Source organism: Bufo gargarizans, chromosome 7, assembly GCF_014858855.1.
Source record: "Bufo gargarizans isolate SCDJY-AF-19 chromosome 7, ASM1485885v1, whole genome shotgun sequence".
In the NCBI taxonomy this organism is placed as follows: domain Eukaryota; kingdom Metazoa; phylum Chordata; class Amphibia; order Anura; family Bufonidae; genus Bufo; species Bufo gargarizans.
In genome coordinates, this window is record NC_058086.1 from 61,276,158 (window position 1) to 61,298,220 (window position 22,063).

At 44.2% G+C, this 22,063-nt stretch overlaps 1 protein-coding gene across 8 annotated transcripts in view; it reads left to right on the forward strand.

Annotated features, from left to right (window-relative positions):
• Nucleotides 1-17,799, forward strand: part of RALGPS2 (Ral GEF with PH domain and SH3 binding motif 2) — a 155,616-nt gene extending 137,817 nt beyond the window's left edge. For all 8 annotated transcript variants that reach the window (XM_044300402.1, XM_044300405.1, XM_044300404.1 and 5 more), the window contains 5 exons: nucleotides 713-818; nucleotides 2,455-2,547; nucleotides 12,784-12,889; nucleotides 13,811-13,902; nucleotides 13,992-17,799. In XM_044300402.1, coding sequence (XP_044156337.1) covers nucleotides 713-818; nucleotides 2,455-2,547; nucleotides 12,784-12,889; nucleotides 13,811-13,902; nucleotides 13,992-14,021 — 427 coding nt within the window. In that variant the 3' untranslated portion in view covers nucleotides 14,022-17,799. The remainder of the gene's footprint in view (nucleotides 1-712; nucleotides 819-2,454; nucleotides 2,548-12,783; nucleotides 12,890-13,810; nucleotides 13,903-13,991) is intronic.
• Nucleotides 17,800-22,063: the final 4,264 nt, after the last annotated feature.

Here is a 22,063-nt window from a genome sequence, read left to right on the forward strand (position 1 = left end):
TACTAGATATAGTAGAGTCAAAACTGCCAAGTGTAGCAGAGCCATAGATGTCAGTGTTAAAAGAAAACTGCAAAGCAGCCTGACAAAAGCAGATAGAAGCCTTTTTCTATAATAGGCTATATTACAAAGTTTCTTATACTCTTGTGCACTATTCATTTATGAAAAGTTTTTATAATTGGAGATACACTTAAATTATTCAACAATTTGACAGAAGAGGAGGATTCTAAAACTTGAATGTGCAGGTGATTTTATCATTAGTGGAAATGCCCTTTCATGCTCAAGTTTTGTTCCTAATTTACTTTTCCAACCTACCATTCCACAAAGAGAATGGATGCTGGGGTCACATGACATCAGTCGCCTGCGTTCTGGCTATTTTTTTTATTTATTTAAAAATTTTCATATTAATCCTTTTGGACATTGATCCGATCAATATTATACGGGTACATGTGAGGGTTGGCTATAATTTTAGGGTGAAGTGTTAATTATGCGGATGTCATGTGACGCCTGGCGTCTGATCTCGCTGTGAATTGATTTGTGTTCCCGTGTGTTGTGCCTGTGACACACATCAGATGCGCTATTCGTTTGATGTCTGTCTCGCGCAGATGCCTGACCTAGTAAGCTTCCTTTCCACCGACTTCTGCTGTTTTCCACAATCGCAGTCTAATCCCAAGAGAGAGTGCGTTCAGTGATAATTTGGTGTCTCTCTTTGCAGCTCTGCAGAATCCGCGGAACTGGCCGTCCATTTGTATCCTGGAGCAGCGACCATACAGGGGGTGTTACGGAGGAAGACATTATTAAAAGAAGGAAAAAAGCCAACGGTAACCTCCATGAATCAAATGAATAAACGTTTGCATATTCCATCAACGGCAACAGTCTCATATCTTTTTAGTATCATTTAGTACCTTTTTCAGTAATACTACAGCATTCTGCAGCAGGGCGCCACCTAGGGTTAGACGGCAACATAGCATGACCATGCATTCGGTTTCAAGAAAACTTAAATTACTGTACACAGAAGATAAATGTCCCCTGGGGGAATATGTAAACTTAGAAGCAAACGGAAAAATAAATTTTTTGGGCCCCTAAAGGTGCTCTTAATTCTAGAAGTTATGTAAATAGGATTCTTAAAGATTGCAAAACCTGAAAATCACAAAACCCCAATCCACATGCATGCCGCAGAAGAATGAACCCACACATGTTCATGATTGCCGTGGATTAGTTCCATTGTGTTACAGTGGGGTTTATCTGTGTGTAGATCCGCTGCAGAAATCGGAATTGCAGCTTTAGGTTTCTGATGCGGATTAAAAAAATAAATAAAAATCTATGGCTAAAATGTGTAGAGGCAGATTCGTGCCATGCGGACATGTCTATATGGCTGTTATACTTTGCTCCTTTTATTTCCTGCAGGATACGTAAAACACCTAAAGAGTCACAGCCATGAACAACCTAAACTGAATGGGCAGTGAGGCACTAGATAGCACCTATATGCAGCATGCACGCCACACATGCCATAAATGCACAAAAGAATGTACCGCAAATCTCCTCTTTATATAAAATAAAAACACACAAAAAATAAAAATAAATTTCCAATAGAAACAGATGTATTTTTAACCTATGAAAACAGGGTAGCGGGTGAAGGGGAATCTCGGTGCATGCGATACAGAATCCACAATTACATTACGGTTCTAACAATGTGATGTCAAGAGAAAAAAAAAAAATGTTAAAGGGACACTCCAGGAAAAACGGATCCCATGTTATGCCTAGTGCAGGGGTGGTGCATGACTCCAGAGGTAAAAGTCGTGCTCCTCAGCCACTGCATGAAGTGTAACACGGTAAAGTCCTATTTCTTGGCGTGTTCTTTTTGGTCTTGGGTTATCTGAACCATGTTTTTCTCGAATATGTGTCTACATCTGATGTTTATTTAAAGGGGTTTTCATATTGATGACCCCCCAATCTCATATTGATGACCTATCCTGAGGCTAGGCTTTCATTCAGAAAATCCCAGAGAACCCCTTTAATTATTTTAATTTTCCATACCTTACTTTGCCTCATGAAATGTACAGGTGTAAAAGGGGGTTTTCCAGGACCCCTTAAAAATTTTGCCAAATCCTGGGAATGTTTTAAAATGACGAGGCTTATTGACCTGCCCGATCTCCTGCTGTTCCAGCCCAACCTGGTCGTCTTGGTTTCCCTCGTTGGTGATGACGTCGCCAACAACTCCATGTGAACGCTGCAGCCGATTACAGGCCTTGTCGAACATGTGAGGTCTTCTGGTACATAATTTGTGTAGCAATATATTTTTGGGGTCCTGGAAAGCCTGTTTTATACTGAGATGATCTCAATCTTCAAGCAAATGCATGGTCACATGGGCTAACCTTTATCAGCTGCGTAGATGAGGAGACTTCATCATAGAAATCCGGCGCTAGGCGTTATAACCTGAAATGTGTCTCTGTGCAGGTTGCGTCCTGGACCAAGTACTGGGCAGTATTGTGCGGCGCGCAGCTCATCTACTATGCAGCAAAATCCCTAAAAGCCACAGAGAGGAAACATGTGAGTATTCAGTAGGTGAAATGTGTGATCTTAGCCCAAAAGCAGGTTTATCACGATCCTTAGTCCTACAAAATTGTGATCTGTATTTGGAAAAGAATCTGTTGAAAAAAATGTCCTGGTTTCCACAGAAGCAGAGATAAAACCTGAGATAAAAGAGCAGATTTGCAGGCTCCGTTCTAGAGATAGGTGCAGGCTCCATCTGTGGGACTCACACCTATCAGACATTGGGAGCATATCCTAGCAATATGCCCCCAATGTATAAGATGGGACAACCCTTTTAATAATGGTTTCCCGTGGTGAGACTCACATTAAAGGGCATCTGTCAGCAGATTGGTCCCTATGACCCTGGCTGACCTGTTACATGTGCACTTTGCAGCTGAAGGCCTCTGTGTTGGTCCCATGTTCATATGTGCCCGCATTGCTGAGAAAAATTGTTTTATTATATGCAAATGAGACACTAGGAGCAACGGGGGCGTTACCATTACACCTAGAGGCTCTGCTCTCTCTGCAACTGCTGTGCCCTCTGCACTGTGATTGGCAGGGCCAGACAGTGAATATGTCATCACACCTGGTGCAGATGGCGCAGCAGTAGCAGAGAGAGCAGAGCCTGTAGGTGTAATGGTAACGCCCCCGTTGCTCCTAGGAGCTCATTGCATATATTAACATCATTTTTCTCAGCAATGCGGACACATATGAACATGGGACCAACACAGAGGGCCTTCAGCTGCAAAGTGCACATGTAACAGGTCAGCCAGTGTCATAGGTACAAATCTGCGGACAGATGCCCTTTAATGTGAGTCTCACCACGGGAAACCATTATTAAAAGGGTTGTCCCATCTTATACGTTGGGGGCATATTGCTAGGATATGCCCCAATGTCTGATAGGTGCAGGCTCCACCTGTGGGACCCACACCTATCTCTAGAACGGAGCCTGCAAAGAAAATGAGAGCTGCCACCCTCTATTCATTTCTATGGGACTGCCAAAAATACCCCAGCGCTGGCTCAGCCATTTCCGTCAGGCCAATAGAAAAGAAGGGACTTCTGAAAATAGCGGGGAGCACTGCTTGGCTATTTTCAGCATCCCATAGGAATGAATGGAGGGTGCCCACTTTCCTTCAATTTGCGAGCTCGTTCTAGAGATGGGACCCGCCCCGTCAGACATTGGGGGCGACATGCCCCCAATGTATGAGATGGGCCAACCCCTTTTAAACGCTATAACTGTCCACCAAAACGAGCTAAAAGAGAAGACATGACTAGTATAAGCCAGTGATGACGACAGGAAAATGCATGGACAGATGGAAAATGAAAGCACTGCCTGTTCTCACCGTCTGTGGGATTTCCTTTACCTCTGCTATTGATCTATGCAGGTTCCTGCTCATGCTCAATAACCGGGCAGGTTGCAGATCATATGGTGTAGAAAACGACCCTTTTTTCCCATTCCTGCTCATTTACCCTGCAGAGTGCTTTCCTGGTTGAGCCGTGATCAGCACTCACGTCAGCGATGACGGTTATCCCTTTGTCACGGACAATACATATTTCTTCACGTCTGTTGTTAATAAAAGTCTGATCATGTGGAAATGTTCTGTGTTGGAGAACAAAGTGCGGAGTGAATGGCTGTGTTTAGAGAAATGATGATTAAAGTGCATGAAAGACAATCAGTGTAGAGCATTTCGGCACATCCTATTGTGTGTGTGATTGCTGGCCGGGCATTGCAGGCTCGTTCCGGGGGGTAGTACTTGTAGTCCTGCAGTTTATATTTTTTTTACCTGTTTCTGTTGCCTTTACGTCAGTAATAAGGCTTCAAGATGATTTTACCTGTATCCGTATTATTGTGGCACCATCTGCTGTGACTATAATACTACACCCATCATCCTAATTGGGTTACTCACCCAGTGGCGGGGTAAGCCGGCAGCTATGTGCTTTTGTTCTAGATGTGTGGCTATTAACATAAGGGTGCGTGTTCATTATATGATCTAGGTATATGTCTCTTCAGCTGACTTTATATAGAAAATGATGCAATAAAGAAACACTCAGGCCGTTCATGGGGAGCATTTAGACTCTTCAGGCCAGGTTTAAATGTCCTTTGCAGTGTGCTTGCTGTAGACCACACCGGTGTATTTTTATACAAGAACCCTAGAATTCGGCTTCTATTAGATGAGCTATAGATCAGCGGATATAGTTGGAGGGGGCTAGTAGTGGTAACATAGAAACCTAGAATGTGTCGGCAGATAAGAACCATTTGGCCGATCCTAGTCTGCCCAATATACTGAATACTATGAATAGCCCCTGGCCCTATCTTATATGAAGGATGGCCTTATGCCTATCCCATGCATGCTTAAACTCCCTCACTGTATTTGCAGCTACCAGAGGACCTATCGCCACTCCTGACATGCCTGATTTAATAGCTTCATGTATTCCCCTTGTAATAACGACTCTGGAGCCTCTATTCTTATAATTCAATGTTGTGCCGTTCCTTTATTATTCCTGCTAGAAGTTATGAATAAATCGCTAGCAGTTTGCAATGAAGGTCCAGCTTGGTGTCACCAGTTGGACGTGTGCCCCTGCACAGTCTGACGCTATCCGATCAGTGCGGCCAGTGTCAGCCTGTGCAGAGACCCCCCCCCCCCCCCCAACTGGTGACGCCCATCTGTCCCTTCCTTGCCAGCTGCTAGCAATTCTTTCGTAACTTTTAGCAGAAATAATAATCAAATTGTACATAGTTATAGGAATAGATACTTCAGAATTATTACATGTCCAATGCAAGTAGTTACTAAAGCAGACCTATCAGGAGAAGCGACTGGTCCTCTTTAAGGTGCCTCAACAATAATGGGTTTAGTAGTTTTTGCAACAACTGGAGAGCCACATGTTAGAGGCTTTTGCTATATAGAGTCTAGAGCAGGGATGGCCAACCTGAGGCTCTCCAGCTGTTGCAAAACTACAACTCCCACCATGCCATGCTGTAGACTAATAGCTGTGGGCATGCTGGGAGTTGTAGTTTTGCAACAGCTGGAGAGCCTCAGGTTTGCCATCCCTGGTCTAGAGGTTTCTTCTCAATGGTGTCAGTCCTGGAGAAGAATGTCAAAATACATATAGATTCAAACACATGCATAAATGTGTATGTGTGTGTGTGTGTGTGTATGTGTATATATATATATATATATATATATATAGATATAGATATATAGATATATAGATATATAGATATATAGATATATATATATATATATAGATAGATATATATATATATATAGATAGATAGATAGATTTTTTATATATATATATCTCTATCTATCTATCTGACATTATCTAGTTAATGCTTTGTAACGTTACCTGGTTTCCACCATTTGTGTTCTTTGTACCGCTGATTCCTGGGCTGCTTTCCTGTAACATGGCCACAGCTCTTCGCAGACTTACCCAATGCACAGGGTGTCTCAGGTAGTCAGAAAAGTGCTGCACCCATATTTAGGGAAAGCAGAGGGGTCCGGCAATGCGTGGATCAGTGGCACAATGTATAAAAAGGGGGTCACCAGGTTACTTTGCTGATCATTCCCTAAAATTCAGGGATGCTCAACCTGCGGCTCTCCAGCTGTTGTAAAACAACAATTCCCACCTTGCCTTGCTGTAGGCTGTCCAGGCATGCTGGGAGTTGTAGTTTTGGAACAGCTGGAGGGCCGCAGGTTGGGCATTGCTGTTCTAGATTGTTATATTTTGTGTTAGACACACAGCCATACATTAATACACATTCACATACATGTTCTTGGCGTTATCGCAATCTACCGTTTCAGTAACCCTCGTATATCGTCCTCCGATTTTTCCTTTTTGCCATTGACTATCAGTCCTAGGAAACCAATCGGTATCTTTTATTAAGTGCCTGCAGAGATCAGAATTACTGCCGCTCTGGAATATACATGCGCTGCTAGGAGCATGACGTGTGGTATGTCTTGTAGGATTATATATATGGCTTGTAAACCCCTCCCGTGGCTTTACGAGGGATGTCAATTACCCTGTTACATGATATAAACCTTACAGCTGCAGAGAACGCGCTGAATGCAGCAGTATAGAGAAAAAAATACATGGAAAGTCCATCGTACTGATCAGGAGGAGGAGGACGGCTACTAATATAAAACCTGATGTGTTTTTTGCTAGTGTCAATATAGCCCCACTGGTCCTCGAGTAGATAGCGAGTGATGAGTGTCTGGCCCACTCATCCATTCTGCAGGGAACTAGGAGGACACAGTCCCTACATGTGGAAATACAGTAATGTACTGTATGGGACACTTCATTATGTTTTCACTGAGTGCGTTTCTTCACTTATAAAGCAAGGGTCAGACATGTCAGTTCTTTATTAGTTACTGGAGGATGACCACCGACTGTCTGTGAGTGTCAGCAACTGCCCTTATAGAGGACCTGTCCCCTCTCCTGACCGCTCTGTTTTAGTAGCTACATGCATTCCCCATGTAATACCAGTTCTGAAGAATTGCTTCTTATGAATTTATGTTGTGCCGTTCTTCTCTTATTCCTGCTAGAAGTTTATGGATAAAGGTACAGATGGGTGGTACCAGTTGGAGGGATGACCCTGCCCAGTCTGCCACTGGCGGCACTGATTGGACAACGCCTGGGAGACACCACCAAGTCATAACTCTGTACAATTATCCATAAACTTCCAACAAGAATAGAAGAAGAATGGCTCAGCATAGAGTCAGAAGATTAAATCCAGAATTGTAACATATGAAATACAATAGTTTTACTAAGGCTACTTTCACACTGGCGTTTTGGCTTTCAGTTTGTGAGATCCGTCTAGGGCTCTCACACGCGGTCCAAACCGGATCAGTTTTGCCCTAATGCATTCTGAATGGAAAAGGATCCGCTCAGAATGCATCAGTTCAGTCTCCGTTCCGTCTCCATTCCGCTCTGGAGGCGGACACCAAAACACTGCTTGCAGCGTTTTGCTGTCCGTCTGACGAAACTGAGCCAAACGGATCCGTCCTGGCACACAATGTAAGTCAATGTGGACGGGTCCGTTTTCTCTGGCACAATAGAAAACTGATCCGTCCGCCATTGACTTTCAGTGGAGTTCATGACTGATCCGTCTTGGCCATGTTACAGATAATACAAATGGACCCGTTCTTGACGGATGCATGCGGTTGTATTATTGTAATGGGTCCGTTTTTGTAGATCCATGACGGATCCTCCCAAAATGCAAGTGTGTAAGTAGCCTAAGACAGACATGTCAGGAGACGTGACTGGTCCTCTTCAAATGTTAGGGTATGGATTGCGGGTTTGCCACAGATTTCACCCTACACATATCAGTGGGTGAAAGCCACTGTGGAATTCCCCAGTGTATACTGACATACTGTGGTCAGTCACCAATGCGTAGATCCGATCCCCTGAAGACGCCAGGATAACTGGCGAAACATGTCGGGGGACAGTCATTGAGGGTGTTTTTTAGAGCAGGGGTGTAGCCTATTAATATTGAGTGTATTCAGCAATAAGTGTATTCAGCATAATAATAGGGGGGGGGGGGGGTCTAGAGCCAGCACGCAGCTTCCAGCCCCTTATTGAATTACAGTCCAGATAGCGAACTGAGTATAAATTGATCCATTAACAAGAAATAGGCAACACAACTGATAGTTTTTAAATGGGTAGACTCAGTGTAGTTCCAACCCTTTCCTTTGTCCTTCGATAAATTAGCATTCTCAGCCGGGGCCGCGGACTTCTCTTTGAGCTTGTGCCGGACTTATGCTAGGTGCAGTATGGAGCTGCCGAGGGGAGTAGGTAGACTACTTTTGTAGTTTGATCCTAGGTTCCCTAACCTGGGGTACATAAAACCCAAGGGGTACACACGATGTCTACTATGTTTGAGGGCACTTTGTCCTCATGCAGGTGGTTTTAGTAGGCAGCATACTGTAAGGCTACCTGCGTACTTTGCGGAATACAGCACCCAAAAAGTGCATGAGACGAACGCCATGTACACTTTTTTTCTTTTTCGTGAAATCTGCAGTATATCAATTCTTTGTGGTGTTCTTTTGTGCAGACTTCACCCTTTTCAATGCAGGGGTGAGATCTGTATCAGATCTGCAACAACAAAACGCAAGTAACACTTGGTTTTTGTGTGGATTTGGTGCAGAAGCTCATAAACCTGCTCCCACGTGCATGTAGCCTTAGGGGGCTTATATTTGTAGAGGCTACGTACGTGGCTTAAGAACATTGAGAAACAATGGTTTAGACTAAAATACGACTAAGCTGCTTCCACTGACCGGTGCCTGAAGACACACATACTCTGGTCAATTACAGGACAATGAAGGTTCACTCGCCATCGCTTTATACAACCAAATCAGCCCAGGGATTAGTTTTTTTTCATGCAGGTCCAACTATTAAAACCCCTTGAGGGAGGGTGTGAGAGCTACAATAAAGTCTTAGGGGTGTATGATGTGGTAAAAAGGGGTCCACTGATGACCTGACAAACGAGTGCTTGTCGGGTGATTGCATCTTTCATGCTGTGCTATCTCCAGAAATCCCATAGAAATGAATGGGGTGGCAGCGCGTTTGCCTGACTGGCCGCTCCATTCATTTTGGGGGGCTGTATGTGGCACGGGGTCCCCTTTCTCATGACCGGTGGAGGGGGGCCCAGCAGTAGGACCCCCACTGATCTAATAGTTATTCAGGATAGGGGATAACCTCAAACAACTGGAATACACCTTCATCTGGAAATCTAAGGCCTCGTTCACACTTCAGTGTTTAGTCAGTGATTTCCATCAGTGATTTGTGAGCCAAAACCAGGTGCAACTCTAAACACAGAACAGGAGCAGATCTTTCCCGTCTACCTCATGTCTGTGGAGGCTCCACTTCTGGTTTTGGCTCACAAATCACTGATGGAAATCGCTGATGGAAATCACTGACCAAACACTGAAGTGTGAACTAGGCCTAACTGTGTAAAAGCCAATTAGTAGTCAATGATAAAAGACGCTACAGCAGCAGATTGTTGGAATGGAAAGCTTCCTTTCCGACAATCAGCTGGTCGCTGGTGGAGGAGACTTTTACATGCAGCGATATCCTCTACAGTATAGGGAGGAGTGATGGCTAACGCCATCGCTTGTTCCCATACTGATTAGTTGTTTGTCGGCAGCAAATGCTGCTTACACAGCACAATCTAGTGCCGAAAAACAATTATTTTTCTGACCGCACAAATAATCTATTGCCCAATGAACGAGTGCCTTGCTCGTTCATTGGGTAATCTGTGGTACATTTGCACCGCCAGATAATCGCAAACTAGCGTTTTAGTGAATGCTCGTTAGCGATTATCTGCAGGATTCTCGGCCCATGTAAAGGGCTCTCAATAAGGTGTCCGGGCTGAGGTCAGCCAGGGTGAGATGCTCACAGAAAGCGGATTTGGGAGAGGAATAATCAATTAAGCTTACAGAAAACCCTCTAAAACATAACCCTTAATATGACATGATAAAAATCACAAATTATATTAGATACCCCCACAAAATATAACAAACATATAATCTAAAGTGTGCCCACAATTAGTGTGGCCAGATATGAAAACAGATACTGAGGCATTTCCTGGGCACATATGCATAGGTGGTACCAAACGATGGTAGTGTGGACCACGAGGGTCTTACTCACGGTTCCTGTTGTTTTTTTTCAGATAATACGCCAACTGGTTTGTCACAGCAATAGATGTTGGTGTCGGAAGATGAATTAGCCTAAGATGGACACCCAGGGACATCACTGCCTAAAAGCGGAGCATCTGCCTCAAAAGGGGCGACCCCGCTTATCGGTGGCTAAACCCTAAGTGACCCTGGAAATGCCCTATAGAATTTGAAGTTGCTGGTCCCGATGCGTTTCCCCGTTGAAGATGGTCATCGGTTCCTCAGGGGACAAAATACATGAATAAGGGGCAACAGCAGGTCCAGCGTTGGCCCCATTTATACCTGAATTGTTTGAAATTGATGTTCCTGCTCATGTGGGCGTATTATAGCAGGTGGAGCCAGTAGCTACGTCTAACTTCCGGGTGTCTGGCACGCAAATGCGTTCCACAGTTATATATAATGTACTGGTGTGCAGCGAAAATAAGTGTTATTATAAAGTGATGCCCAGGTGATGCACCACAGTCACTACTCAAGATATGTCGCGAGAGGGTATATGGGCTATCTCTTACAGCGCTTTTAACAAAGTGCTGTTGCCAGGATTGACACTACTTCCAGCAGGTGAAACGCATATCCGGTCGGTGGAACGCACCGTCGGATAGTAAGGTGGAACGCAAGCCAAGTTTGGCGTAGCTACAGGCCCCGCCCGCTATAATACACCCCCATTAGCGGGAACATCAATTTCAAACAATTCAGGTATAAATGGGGCCAGCGCTGTACCTGCTGTTGCGCCTTATTCATCTTGGTTGCCACTATCTACACCTTATCTGCTGTATTTTGTCCCCTGAGGAACCAATGATTATCTTCAATGGGGAAACGCCAGTAACTTCAAATTCTATAGGGCATTTTTAGGGTCGCTTGGGGTCACCCCTTTCCATCGTGTGGTACCACCTATGCATATGTGCCCAGGAAATGCCTCAGTATCTGTTTTTGTATCTGGCCACACTTTAACTATAATTTGTCATTTTTATCATGTCATATTAAAGGTTTTAGAGGGTGTTTTTTCTCTGTTAGCGCCAGAGTGAGAGGCTCTCATTATTAGCAGCTCTCCACTCTGGCTAATAGAGAGGGTCCCAGGTGGAGGTCTAATCTTTTACCTCCTTGTGTTCGGTTAGAGCATACGGAAAGGGTTTGTCTTATTGAGTTCAGGGTCCGATCTCCCAGCATTCATTGGTCAGCACAGAACTCTGGTATGTCCCCACTGCGTTATAGGAGCAGAAATCCAGTAGTAAGGTGGTGTTCACAGGTGGACATACCTCAGTGTAGGTTGTGTGAAATAATAGCATTGCTGTAAAGGTGGTTACTGCTACCAGCTCCCATGTTTTGCTGCAGTCCCATCATGTTAGCCATTGTCCTGTATGGTGGGTATAACCAGCATTGCCATTATGCCAGTCTTTGGTACCATATGAAACTTGTCTTGTACATTTAAAAGCACCTGTCTATTGGGTTGTGTCAGGTATTGCAGTTTGGCTCCTTAAAGGGGTTTTCTGGGCTTTTAATATTGATGACCTATCCTCAGGATAGGTCATAAATATCAGATTAGTGGGGGTCCGACACCTGGCACGCTGGCCGATCAGCTGTTTAAAGAGAAGGCCATGCTCCGTGCGAGCGCAGCCTTCCCTGGTTTGTTTACCTGCTCGCCGTCGACAGCACAGCAGTGAGCAGGTCTAATTACAAGCCGTCCCATTCACTTCAGTGGGATAGCTCGTTCTTATGCAAGCGTACACTACAGAGTCGTCCCATAGAGGTGAATGGGACGGAGGAGTTGTAATTACGCCTGCGCTGTCTACGGCGAGCAGGTAAACAAACAAGGGAAGGCTTCCTTTGCACGGAGCGTGGCCTTTTCTTTAAGGGGAACCTGTCATGTGGATATTTGATTATAATCTAACTAATTATATACATTCATTAACTGCTAAAAAGTACCTTAGATGTATTCACTTACTGGTGTGACAGATGGTTACCTCATAATATACACACGAAGATGCCACATGCCGCATGCTAATGAGCTGATTTGAGTCCAGCGTGATGTCAGTGAGTCCAGTGTTTTTTTAATTCAGAGCTAGAGCCACTCCCCTGCCCACCTGCTGCTGATTCCTATGGAAACAAACTGTCACTCAGCAGCAGGGGGGCGGGGAGAGTCAGGAGCTCATAAATATTCATGACTCATCATTATCAGCTTGAGCTTTTCATTACAAGATGTTGGCAGATTGACTGGGTCAATTAAAGAAAGTGACCCAGCATTTTGCTAAGAGAATCAGTCACTTAATTATGTTGCCCTTAGTTAGAACACCATCAAACTGGTGACAAGTTCCCTTTAACCAGCTGATCGGCCAGGTGTCGGACCCCCACTGATCTGATATTGATGACCTATCCTAAAGAGAGGTCATCAATATTAAAATCCCGGAAAACCCCTTTAAAGTGATTGCAGCTCAGCTGTAATACCACACACTTCCTTTTGGAAGAAAGAGCTTATGTTTTTCTCATCCCGAACAACCCCTCTATTAGTTCAGTTAGTAATTTGGGGTAACCGAGAAACTGGGTCACGTATACTAATCAATACACATATCCTTTTGTGTTCTTTCAGTTCAAGTCCACATCCACGAAAAACGTATCTGTAGTGGGCTGGATGGTCATGATGGCGGATGACCCCGAGCACCCAGATATCTTTCTACTGACGGACTCTGAGAAGGGTAAGTCCAGCGATCATATGCAATCTGTGCTCAAGAGGGGCTGATTGTTTTATGGACCCAATAATTATGTTACAATAATGAAATCCGAATCCCAACTTAAAAACTAAAAAATGGAAGTGTGGCCTCTGTTAACCAATATCCGCCCCCTATCTCCTCATGCTGGCCATACTCATTGTAATCATGTCAGCCACACCTGACAATTTCAGCAGGACCATCCAAGTATCTAATGTGTAAAAGGTTGTCAAGACTTTTCCTCAGTGGCAGGAAACCGAAATTACGAGCAGTTGAATTTCAGTGTGATTGATCGTTTTGCTTCCTGCCATCAGAGGAGTCTGACAGGGGCTCTCTCCCCTTCCCAATCAGGACACCTGCAAGTCTACAGGGGGCTCCCGGGGGGGAATAGCTGCCAGATGAGCAAAAGTGTATAGACCAAAGTCTGGATAGATGATCAGGCCAAATACTGGGATCGATCAGTCCTTCTCTATAATTGTCCTTTTTAAATTTGTGGGTATTTGTTGGCATTAGGTCATTTAACCGTTTATGTGGCAAAAATAAATAAATGTGCTGCCGATAAACGATGAAACTGTGTGGGACATGAATGATCGTAGTAACAATCGTTCATCCTGATGCTGTTGCATGTGAATGCAGCTAACAGGTGGAATGATGGAGCGTGGATGCGCCTTCACTCCTCATCATTGCCCCGTGTATCGGCTCATGTAAAATTCAGGAATCTCGCATATGGGAAGCGGTTTGCTGCTCATACTAGAGAAATCTGAATGTTGCTGTTCCCATGGGCCAGTATGAATGGAGCAGCCGGTCAATCATGCACGCTACCTCTCCGTACGTTCTCTTGGGGACTGCCGGAGACGAGCGCCAAAGTATTGTATGTAGCCATTAACACTGTTCTTTCTGATCCCACAGGAAACTCGTACAAATTCCAGGCAGGAAATCGTGTGAACGCCATGTTGTGGTTCAAACATCTAAGCGCAGCCTGCCAAAGTAACAGGCAACAGGTAAAGGGGGGTACCGGCGATGTCCACCGCGATATATGGTCCGTCATTGCCCAGGCACCTGTAAAATTGCCTTGTTTTTCTTTGAACAGGTTCCCGCCAATCTGATGACATTTGAGTGATCCACCCGGTGTTTTACCAGATGGGAGTCTCATCTTACTGGGCATCAGACATCAGGGGAAGGCGAATGGACCACATGCGAGGCTTCCCTTGCCCGTCTGTGGGCAACAGCACCTTAAAGCAATGAACAAACCAGATCCAGTTTTCAGCACTGACAGCGAAGAGAGAGGAGAGCGTTACTTTTTGCACCACCGCATCCGTTAACGCCCCACTGCGCGGGTTAAGGCGCACTCCTGCAGTTTTGGACAGGATCAGCCATGGACCTCATGTTGAGATAGCCTATGTACATATATTTAGGTTTTTTGTTTTTTCTCTTGTTCACAGAACCAATCTGTGCAAACCTCTGCCTTAAAGACAAACTAAAAAAAAAGTGTTGAAACGGAACACCAAATAGTGTGCGCGCGCGAGAGTCTGAGTGGATTCACAGGAGTGTCTCACCGTAGTCCTTCGTGACTACTCTTGTTTAGATTTTATCTACAGTCAAACTCACTGGTTACGGGGAAGAAAGCGTTGAACCTTTTTTTGGGGGGGCGGCTTGTTTCTTTATATTTTAACCTGTACATATGAACATGCACTGGTTTTTCTTTTGGAAAGCCCGGTTATTAAAAGACAGTACGTAGAAAGGACAGTGTTACTGTACAGATGGGGTAAGCGGTGTTGGTGAAGGAGTGTTGCTCATGCAGCTTAGGTCAATTTGGTTGGTAGAGTGTCCTTTAAGACTCGTTCTTTTGTTTTAGAGGGGTTTAACTATTGTGCTGCACCCTTGTCAGCGAGAACTTGCTTCATGTAGAGCGTCTGTGCGGAAGACTCGACCAAGTTCCTGAAAGCCAGCAGTATTATTCATTTTTAATTAATTTTATTACCTTTTTATAAATCTTTTTTTTTTTCTTTTTTCTTTTTTTTATTGTTAAAAAGTAAGGTAGCCCTTAAAAGTGGTTGATAATTATGATGTGTCATTTTGTGGGGTGCGTTTGCTTCAGTCTCTTCATTCAACTTTGGCTTCCACACAGTCCAGTATATCCGCTTCTGCAAGGGCTCCACTGACCACATTTAATGGACCTGACAGCAGGCCTTTTATTTAGTGCACAGAACATAAAAAGGGTTGCCTGACCAAAGATTTAAATTATCTGAGGTGGAGGTTTACAAAAAAATAAAAATTAGAGTCACTAACCTTATGTTACAGCATCGCAGCCGAAAGTGATGATGTGCCACTACTCTCGGCATTCATGTTCCTCCAGGAACGGCTCTTGACCACCGAGCCTCTGCCGTGATTTGCCATTCTTGTACACGTGACCGCTGAGGCCAGTAAATGACCACTGCGGTCAATGTGACTTATAACGGCATTTCATCACTTTGTCCTTTGGAGACGGGAGCCACCGTGCTTGTATCAAACCGGACCATCATGAGGCGAGTGACTATTTTTTGCACACCCGCCTTGCTTCATTCCAAGCAATCTTTTTAAGGTCTCATTCACACGACCGTATATATTTGTTTCAATGGGGCCACAAAACATGCGGGCAGCACAGTGTGCTGTCCGCTTCCGTGGTTCTGTTCTGTGGCCCGCAAAAAATATAGAGCAAGTCCTATTCTTGTTTGCAATTGCCAAGGCCTTCTCGCAGTTTTTCCTAGCCTATGTGATGTCATGTTAATGTGTCACACGGTCTAGGCGCAGCTTAGTCACATTGAAGTGAATGGGGTTGAGCAGCGGTACCAAGCACAGCCCCTGTACAACGGACAGTGCTGTGCTCAGTGAGCATAGAAAACGCTGCGGCGCTACTGCCAGCTCTGGTACCTTATCAAACAGCTGATCAGCGGGGGTCCTGGGTGTCAGACCTTGACTGATCAGATACTGGTGACCTATCCAGAGAATAGGTCATCGGGGAAAATATATCAGAAAACCCTTTTTAATATATCCACGGATTACAAGCACAGCGTTGGGAATACGTTTTTCTATATTTATGTTAAGACATTTGTGTTATATTGTCCAATCGGTGGGTGACTAAACAGCGAAGATAGGAAAATGCCACCCACATTGTCATGTGTGGCTCCAGCAGTCATGTAGTTGACCATTGACCATAATAATGTCATGATGGTCAGGGGCCGACAATGCGTCAACCTTGATCTAACATTAAGCTGATTGGCACTGCGCTGTCCTAGCGGGTCCCGCCGATTAGGCGTTGGTGGCATGTCCTAGCAATGTGCCACCTGTGTCTATTTTGAGGCCACCCCCTATAAATATTGTTTTACAGTATTGCACTCATTAAGTGGTTATATATCACAATTACTAGTAATAATTATTCATACACATGTCCCTGTCCCCAGATCCTGTCACGTGTAGTATAAAGTAGATTCCTTTAGTGTAGACTTCCATAAAGCAGCTGCCTGACATCCATGATATCTTCTGCTGAATATTCCATAATGGAAGGGTTTACAAGCCGTAGAGATAAAGATGGCCGTCTCATACCACCTTACTGTACGGGATTTTTCCAAGGGATTTATTTCTCTAGTAATGCAAACATCTGAGGTCGTCGTCCCGCTCCACGCGGTCATGTCCTTTGTATATTATGTGTATTTAATAACCTTTGTGTATATTCTTTGTTTGCCATATTTGAATAAGTGACTGAAGCCAACAACTGTTCTCTTCTTTTCTTTTTTCTATACTTTTTTTTTTTTTTTTTTTTTTTCTTCCCATTTTTATGTTGATTCATCCTTTCAGTTATTTTACCTTGTACACAGATGACTGGTGGCATATATGGGTGGCAGGTTGACTGCCCTTTGAACTTGTGGTGTTTAGTTATTGGAAGTCCCACTTCTTTCCACGCCTAGTTGATTTACATACATGTATCATGAAAGCACTGTATTGCATTAAAGGGGTTATCCAACACGTATAATGCCCCCCAAAATGCCCGGGCACCACATACAGGTTATACTTACCCCGCACCTTCTTCGCTCCTGGTGCCCGCACGGACGCCGCTGCATCTCCGTCTCGCAGATCAAAACAACCGGCGAGGGGGAGGTGGATGCAGCCAATAGCAGGACACGACAGGGACAAGCCTCCCTATCATCGCGGTGACACTAGTGAGGCTCGTCCCTGTCGTGACCTGCTATTGGCTGCCCCTTCTCCCATCGCCGGATGATCTGCGCAACGTGGGTGCCGGGGAGCGGGGTAATTATAACTTGTATGTGGTGCCCTGGCATTTTGGGGGACTTTAACCTCAACCTGTTTGTATGACACGGAGGCATCAGCCGCTGAATATTCATAGGTTCCTACTTTATGGTTGACACTCGGCACTTAGAAGTACAGTTCTTGACACATCATCCAGTCGTTTTTATTAAAGGGAAATTTCATCCCAAAAAAAAAACTTGATAATTCCCCAACCCATATTTGAGTATGATGTTGAGATGTATAATGAAGCTCCTCGGGCCCAACTTGAAATTATTAATAGGGCCCCCAAATATCACACTTTATTTATAGATGTACTGGTTTTGTTTGGCCTTCTCTGTATTAGGAATTCTGTTTTTTGGTTACTACATGTGAGCAGAAACAGAATTTCAGCTGTGATGGATCCCTCACTTGACACAAACTGTGCCTGGTGGACCTCGCTGACTATAGTAGAGCCCATTCTGTTCCATCATGGATCCTGCCGTTTCCTGTGGCAAATATGATGGAATCTGAAACAGATGCTGTAATGCAAATGTGGACGGAGCCTTAAAGGGAACCTGTGACCTGGATTTTGGGTATAGAGCTGAGGACATGGGCTGCTAGATGGCCGCTAGCACATCTGCAATACCCAGTCCCCATAGCTCTGTGTGCTTTTATTGTGTAAAAAAAACAATTTGATACATATGCAAATTAACCTGAGATGAGTCCTGTATGTGAGATGAGTCAGGGACAGGACTCATCTCAGGTTAATTTGCATATGTATCAAATCTTTTTTTTATATACAATAAAAGCACACAGAGCTATGGGGACTGGGTACTGCAGATGTGCTAGCGGCCATCTAGCAACCCATGGCCTCAGCTCTATACACAAAATCCCGGTGACAGGTTCCCTTTAAACGGGTTGTCCTATCTGAGACATTTACTGAATATTGGATCAGTAGGACAGAAACATCCCACCTGGGACTTGACCCTATCTCAAGAATGGGGCCCTGCAGTGAACGAAGAGCACACCACACACGGGAGGCGTCCTTTCCATTCACTGCTATTGTACTTTCTGAACACAGCAGAGTGATCGTAGCGGTGAATGTGCACCTTGCTCTCAATTCATTTCAGGGCCCTGTTCTTGAGATAGGTTTTGGGTCTTATCGGACATTAATGGTCCAGGTGCAGCCTCTGCACTCCCAGTAGGTACAATCTTACTTGCATTCCTTCTTTTTTTGGAAAGGTTTTCTTTATTCCCACAATTCAAATACAAACTTGTTTTTTAAAATGTTTTTTGGTGGTTTTGGGTGCCGTTTTCCTTTAACAAAGTTTTATACTGGAGTGAGCTGGAGGTCCATCTCCATACAACAGACCTGGACAGGCAGGCTCTTCGTATCTGTCAGACCTGCCTTGACCACTTTACTCTCAGGAACAATATTAATCTATAACCTAGCAGACAAGTCAGAAAATGTCACATTTCAGCCATACTTGTCCTTGTTCTTTATGGTATAGTTTTCGTAGTGCAGCACAATCCATGACGAGATGAAGCTGACAAAAGCTGGCCATACACATTCAATAGCGGTCGGCCAAATGATTGTTCTGCTGACAGATGTCTCTCCCGACTACCCCGTATACGTTTGGCCGAGCGTGCATGTGCAGGGGGGCCTTAAGGAAATAGTAATTAAGTGGCTGTAGAACAGCCAGGGACCTAATACTAGAACTGGTAGGGAGCAGGCAGTGACCGTGCCACAGGGCACTGAGCATGCTCAATGAGGCTGGCAGAAGAATACCTGGTTATTACACCAGTGCCTTATTAAAGGTGTTTTCCAGGATTTTACTATTGATGGCCTGCCCTCAAGATAGGTCATCAAGGTAAGATCGGCGGGGGTCTGACTCCTGGCATCCCCACCGATCAGGTTTGAGGAAGCCGGTACACCAGTCGGTGAGCCCCGGCCTTTTCACAGCGCCATCCATTGTATCGCAGCTCAGCCCAATTCGCTTGAATAGGACTGAGCTGCACCTTGGCCATGTGACCGATGACAGTGACATCACAGAGCACGACGGCCTCTTGATACAGCTGATCGGCAGCGGTGTCGGGAGTGGGACCCCTGCTGATCTCATATTGATAACCTCTCCAGAGGATAGGCCATCAATATGAAAATCCTGGAAAACCCCTTTAACCATTATAATTTTTTTTGTATCGATTGTTCAGGACCTTTTATTTGGTTTTCAAATTTGTTTGCCCAACTGTAGAATGACTGAAATACGCACAAGGCGAAAGGTGAACTCGGCGGCACATTGATGGTTATGGGCATAAAACAGTTTGTTTCAGAATCCTCTAATGTGCAATTCCAGTTTTATCCAGTAGAGGTGTCGGCGTCCCCTCACAGTTTGACATGAGGACCCAGCATAATGATCTCTTGCAGGGATGTGCAGGTCCTCAGTTTCATGTTTTCTGTCTGTGATTGTGTGTGAGCACTTTTAAGAATGTGTGTGTTTAGTACACTGTCCTGAGGTCTTTATTTGCTACTGAAAATAAAAAAAAATGAAACTGACAAAACTTCTCTTGTTTCCTTTTTCCTTTAAACAAGTGAATTTTTTAATCGCCTACCCTGTGCTATAGCCATTAGTATGTATAGCTGCATTTATGAAGACTTAGGGGGGAATGTACGAGTTATGCCAGTCTTTATATATCCCTTGCGCTGCTGGAGGATATACCTAGCTTATGGTGAGGCGCAGGCCACCTCCTCCCGCAGTCCATGCACCTGGAATGAGGTCTTTTATGCCAGAAAACTGGCGCCATTTTGCAGAAAGGCTTGGAGCACACCTGGATGGGAGAGCCCATCATATCAGGGAAAACTATATCTAAAGGCCCCTTTACACTGCTCAACTGAGCAGACGATTGTTTGGAAGGAACGCTCGTCAGTGGAGGAGACGTTTACATGCAGCGATCTCTTCTACAGTATGGGGAAGAGTGATCACTAATGCCATCGCTCATCCCCATACAGAATCATTGTTTGCCGGCAGCAGAGTCCTGTTTAGACACCACGATCTGCTGCCATCAAACTATTTAGGTGTCCGCACCAACGATCTATTACCCAGTGAACGAGCCTTTCACTCATTTATCGGATAATCGGTAGCACTTCTACACCAGCAGATTGCTATTGAGTGTTCCTACAAAGGCTTGGTAGCGATGATCTGAGTGATGTTCCAGCAGTGTAAAGGCCCCTTAAAGGGGTATTCTGGTTATAGCAAGTTATTTAGGGGATAACTATCAGATCGCTGGGACCTCCACCGATCACAAGAATAGGGGTGCCATACCCCGTGGAGCCCCCTGAAATGAACGGTGCAGCTGGTCAGAAAAGCGCACCGCCACTGTTCATTTCTATGGGACATAGAAGAGCAGTGCCTCTGTTCTCGTGATCTGGGACCCCCACCGATCTGATATAGATAACTTGTTATAGCTGGAATACCCCTTTAAGGCTAATCTTAGAACATGTACATTTACTAACAGCAGAAGCCGATGACCAGCTGCAGCAGGAATTGCACCAAGGAAATATCCAGCAGTTAACATGACATGGAGCATCTACTCAAATACTCCTCAAGGAAGTCCAGCACCACAAAAAAATTCCTAATATCAGGAGCTTTATTACATCATTTGCAAGGTTATTGTTAGTCTGTAGATACTGTTTATTTATATGTGAGTAAAAATAAATAAATAGATACTGTAACAAATGTGTATTGTCAAACCTCCATAATTTGACATGGTTGTCTCTAGTGCCACCTACTGGCAATGAAGCATTTGCATTGCAAAGCTTTTATAGGCATATTACTGCCCAGTATGTATAAAACCAGTAAACATTACATGATCCTTCCCTGTAAACCCATATCTTTAAACCATTCATTCCCAGTTTCTGTCATTTCACAAGACACAAATCACAATGTGCTCCGATCATTGCTTCTACACAAGGGAATAGCTGACGGAACAACAGGAACAACTGTTTAGACAATCTGTTTTACACATAGCTGTGCTGCTCTGTTACCAAGCAGAGGCCTTACATCTTCCATGTCTGGTCTCTACTGTACAGGCCAATAATAATTTATGTCCAACATATAAATCTTCAAGTAGTGAAAAGCAGCAGCTGCACTTCATGGCATTCTGGCAGTGGAATAACTGAGAGGGACCCCTGTATCCCTGCGCCTCTAATCCATAAAATAATTGACGTGTCCCAGCTCTTTCCGTCTGCTCGTTCAGCGCTCCCAACAGACGACCCATGAAAATAATAATGGGCAGAAAGAGATTTTTCCAGAGAGTAAATAATCTTAGCAAAATCTGAATGGATATTGAAACTGAAACATAACTCCTCACTCAGATGGGCCAAACAAGTAATGAATATTAGTGTTGGGTGCGAATAGTCGAATATTTACAATTTAGTGATATACAGGTCCTTCTAAAAAAATTAGCATATTGTGATAAAGTTCATTATTTTCTGTAATGTACTGATAAACATTAGACTTTCATATATTTTAGATTCATTACACATCAACTGAAGTAGTTCAAGCCTTTTATTGTTTTAATATTGATGATTTGGGCATACAGTTCATGAAAACCCAAAATTCCTATCTAAAAAAATTAGCATATCATGAAAAGGTTCTCTAAACGAGCTATTAACCTAATCATCTGAATCAGCTAATTAACTCTAAACACCTGCAAAAGATTCCTTAGGCTTTTAAAAACTCCCAGCCTGGTTCATTACTCAAAACCGCAATCATGGGTAAGACTGCCGACCTGACTGCTGTCCAGAAGGCCATCATTGACACCCTCAAGCAAGAGGGTAAGACACAGAAAGAAATTTCTGAACGAATAGGCTGTTCCCAGAGTGCTGTATCAAGGCACCTC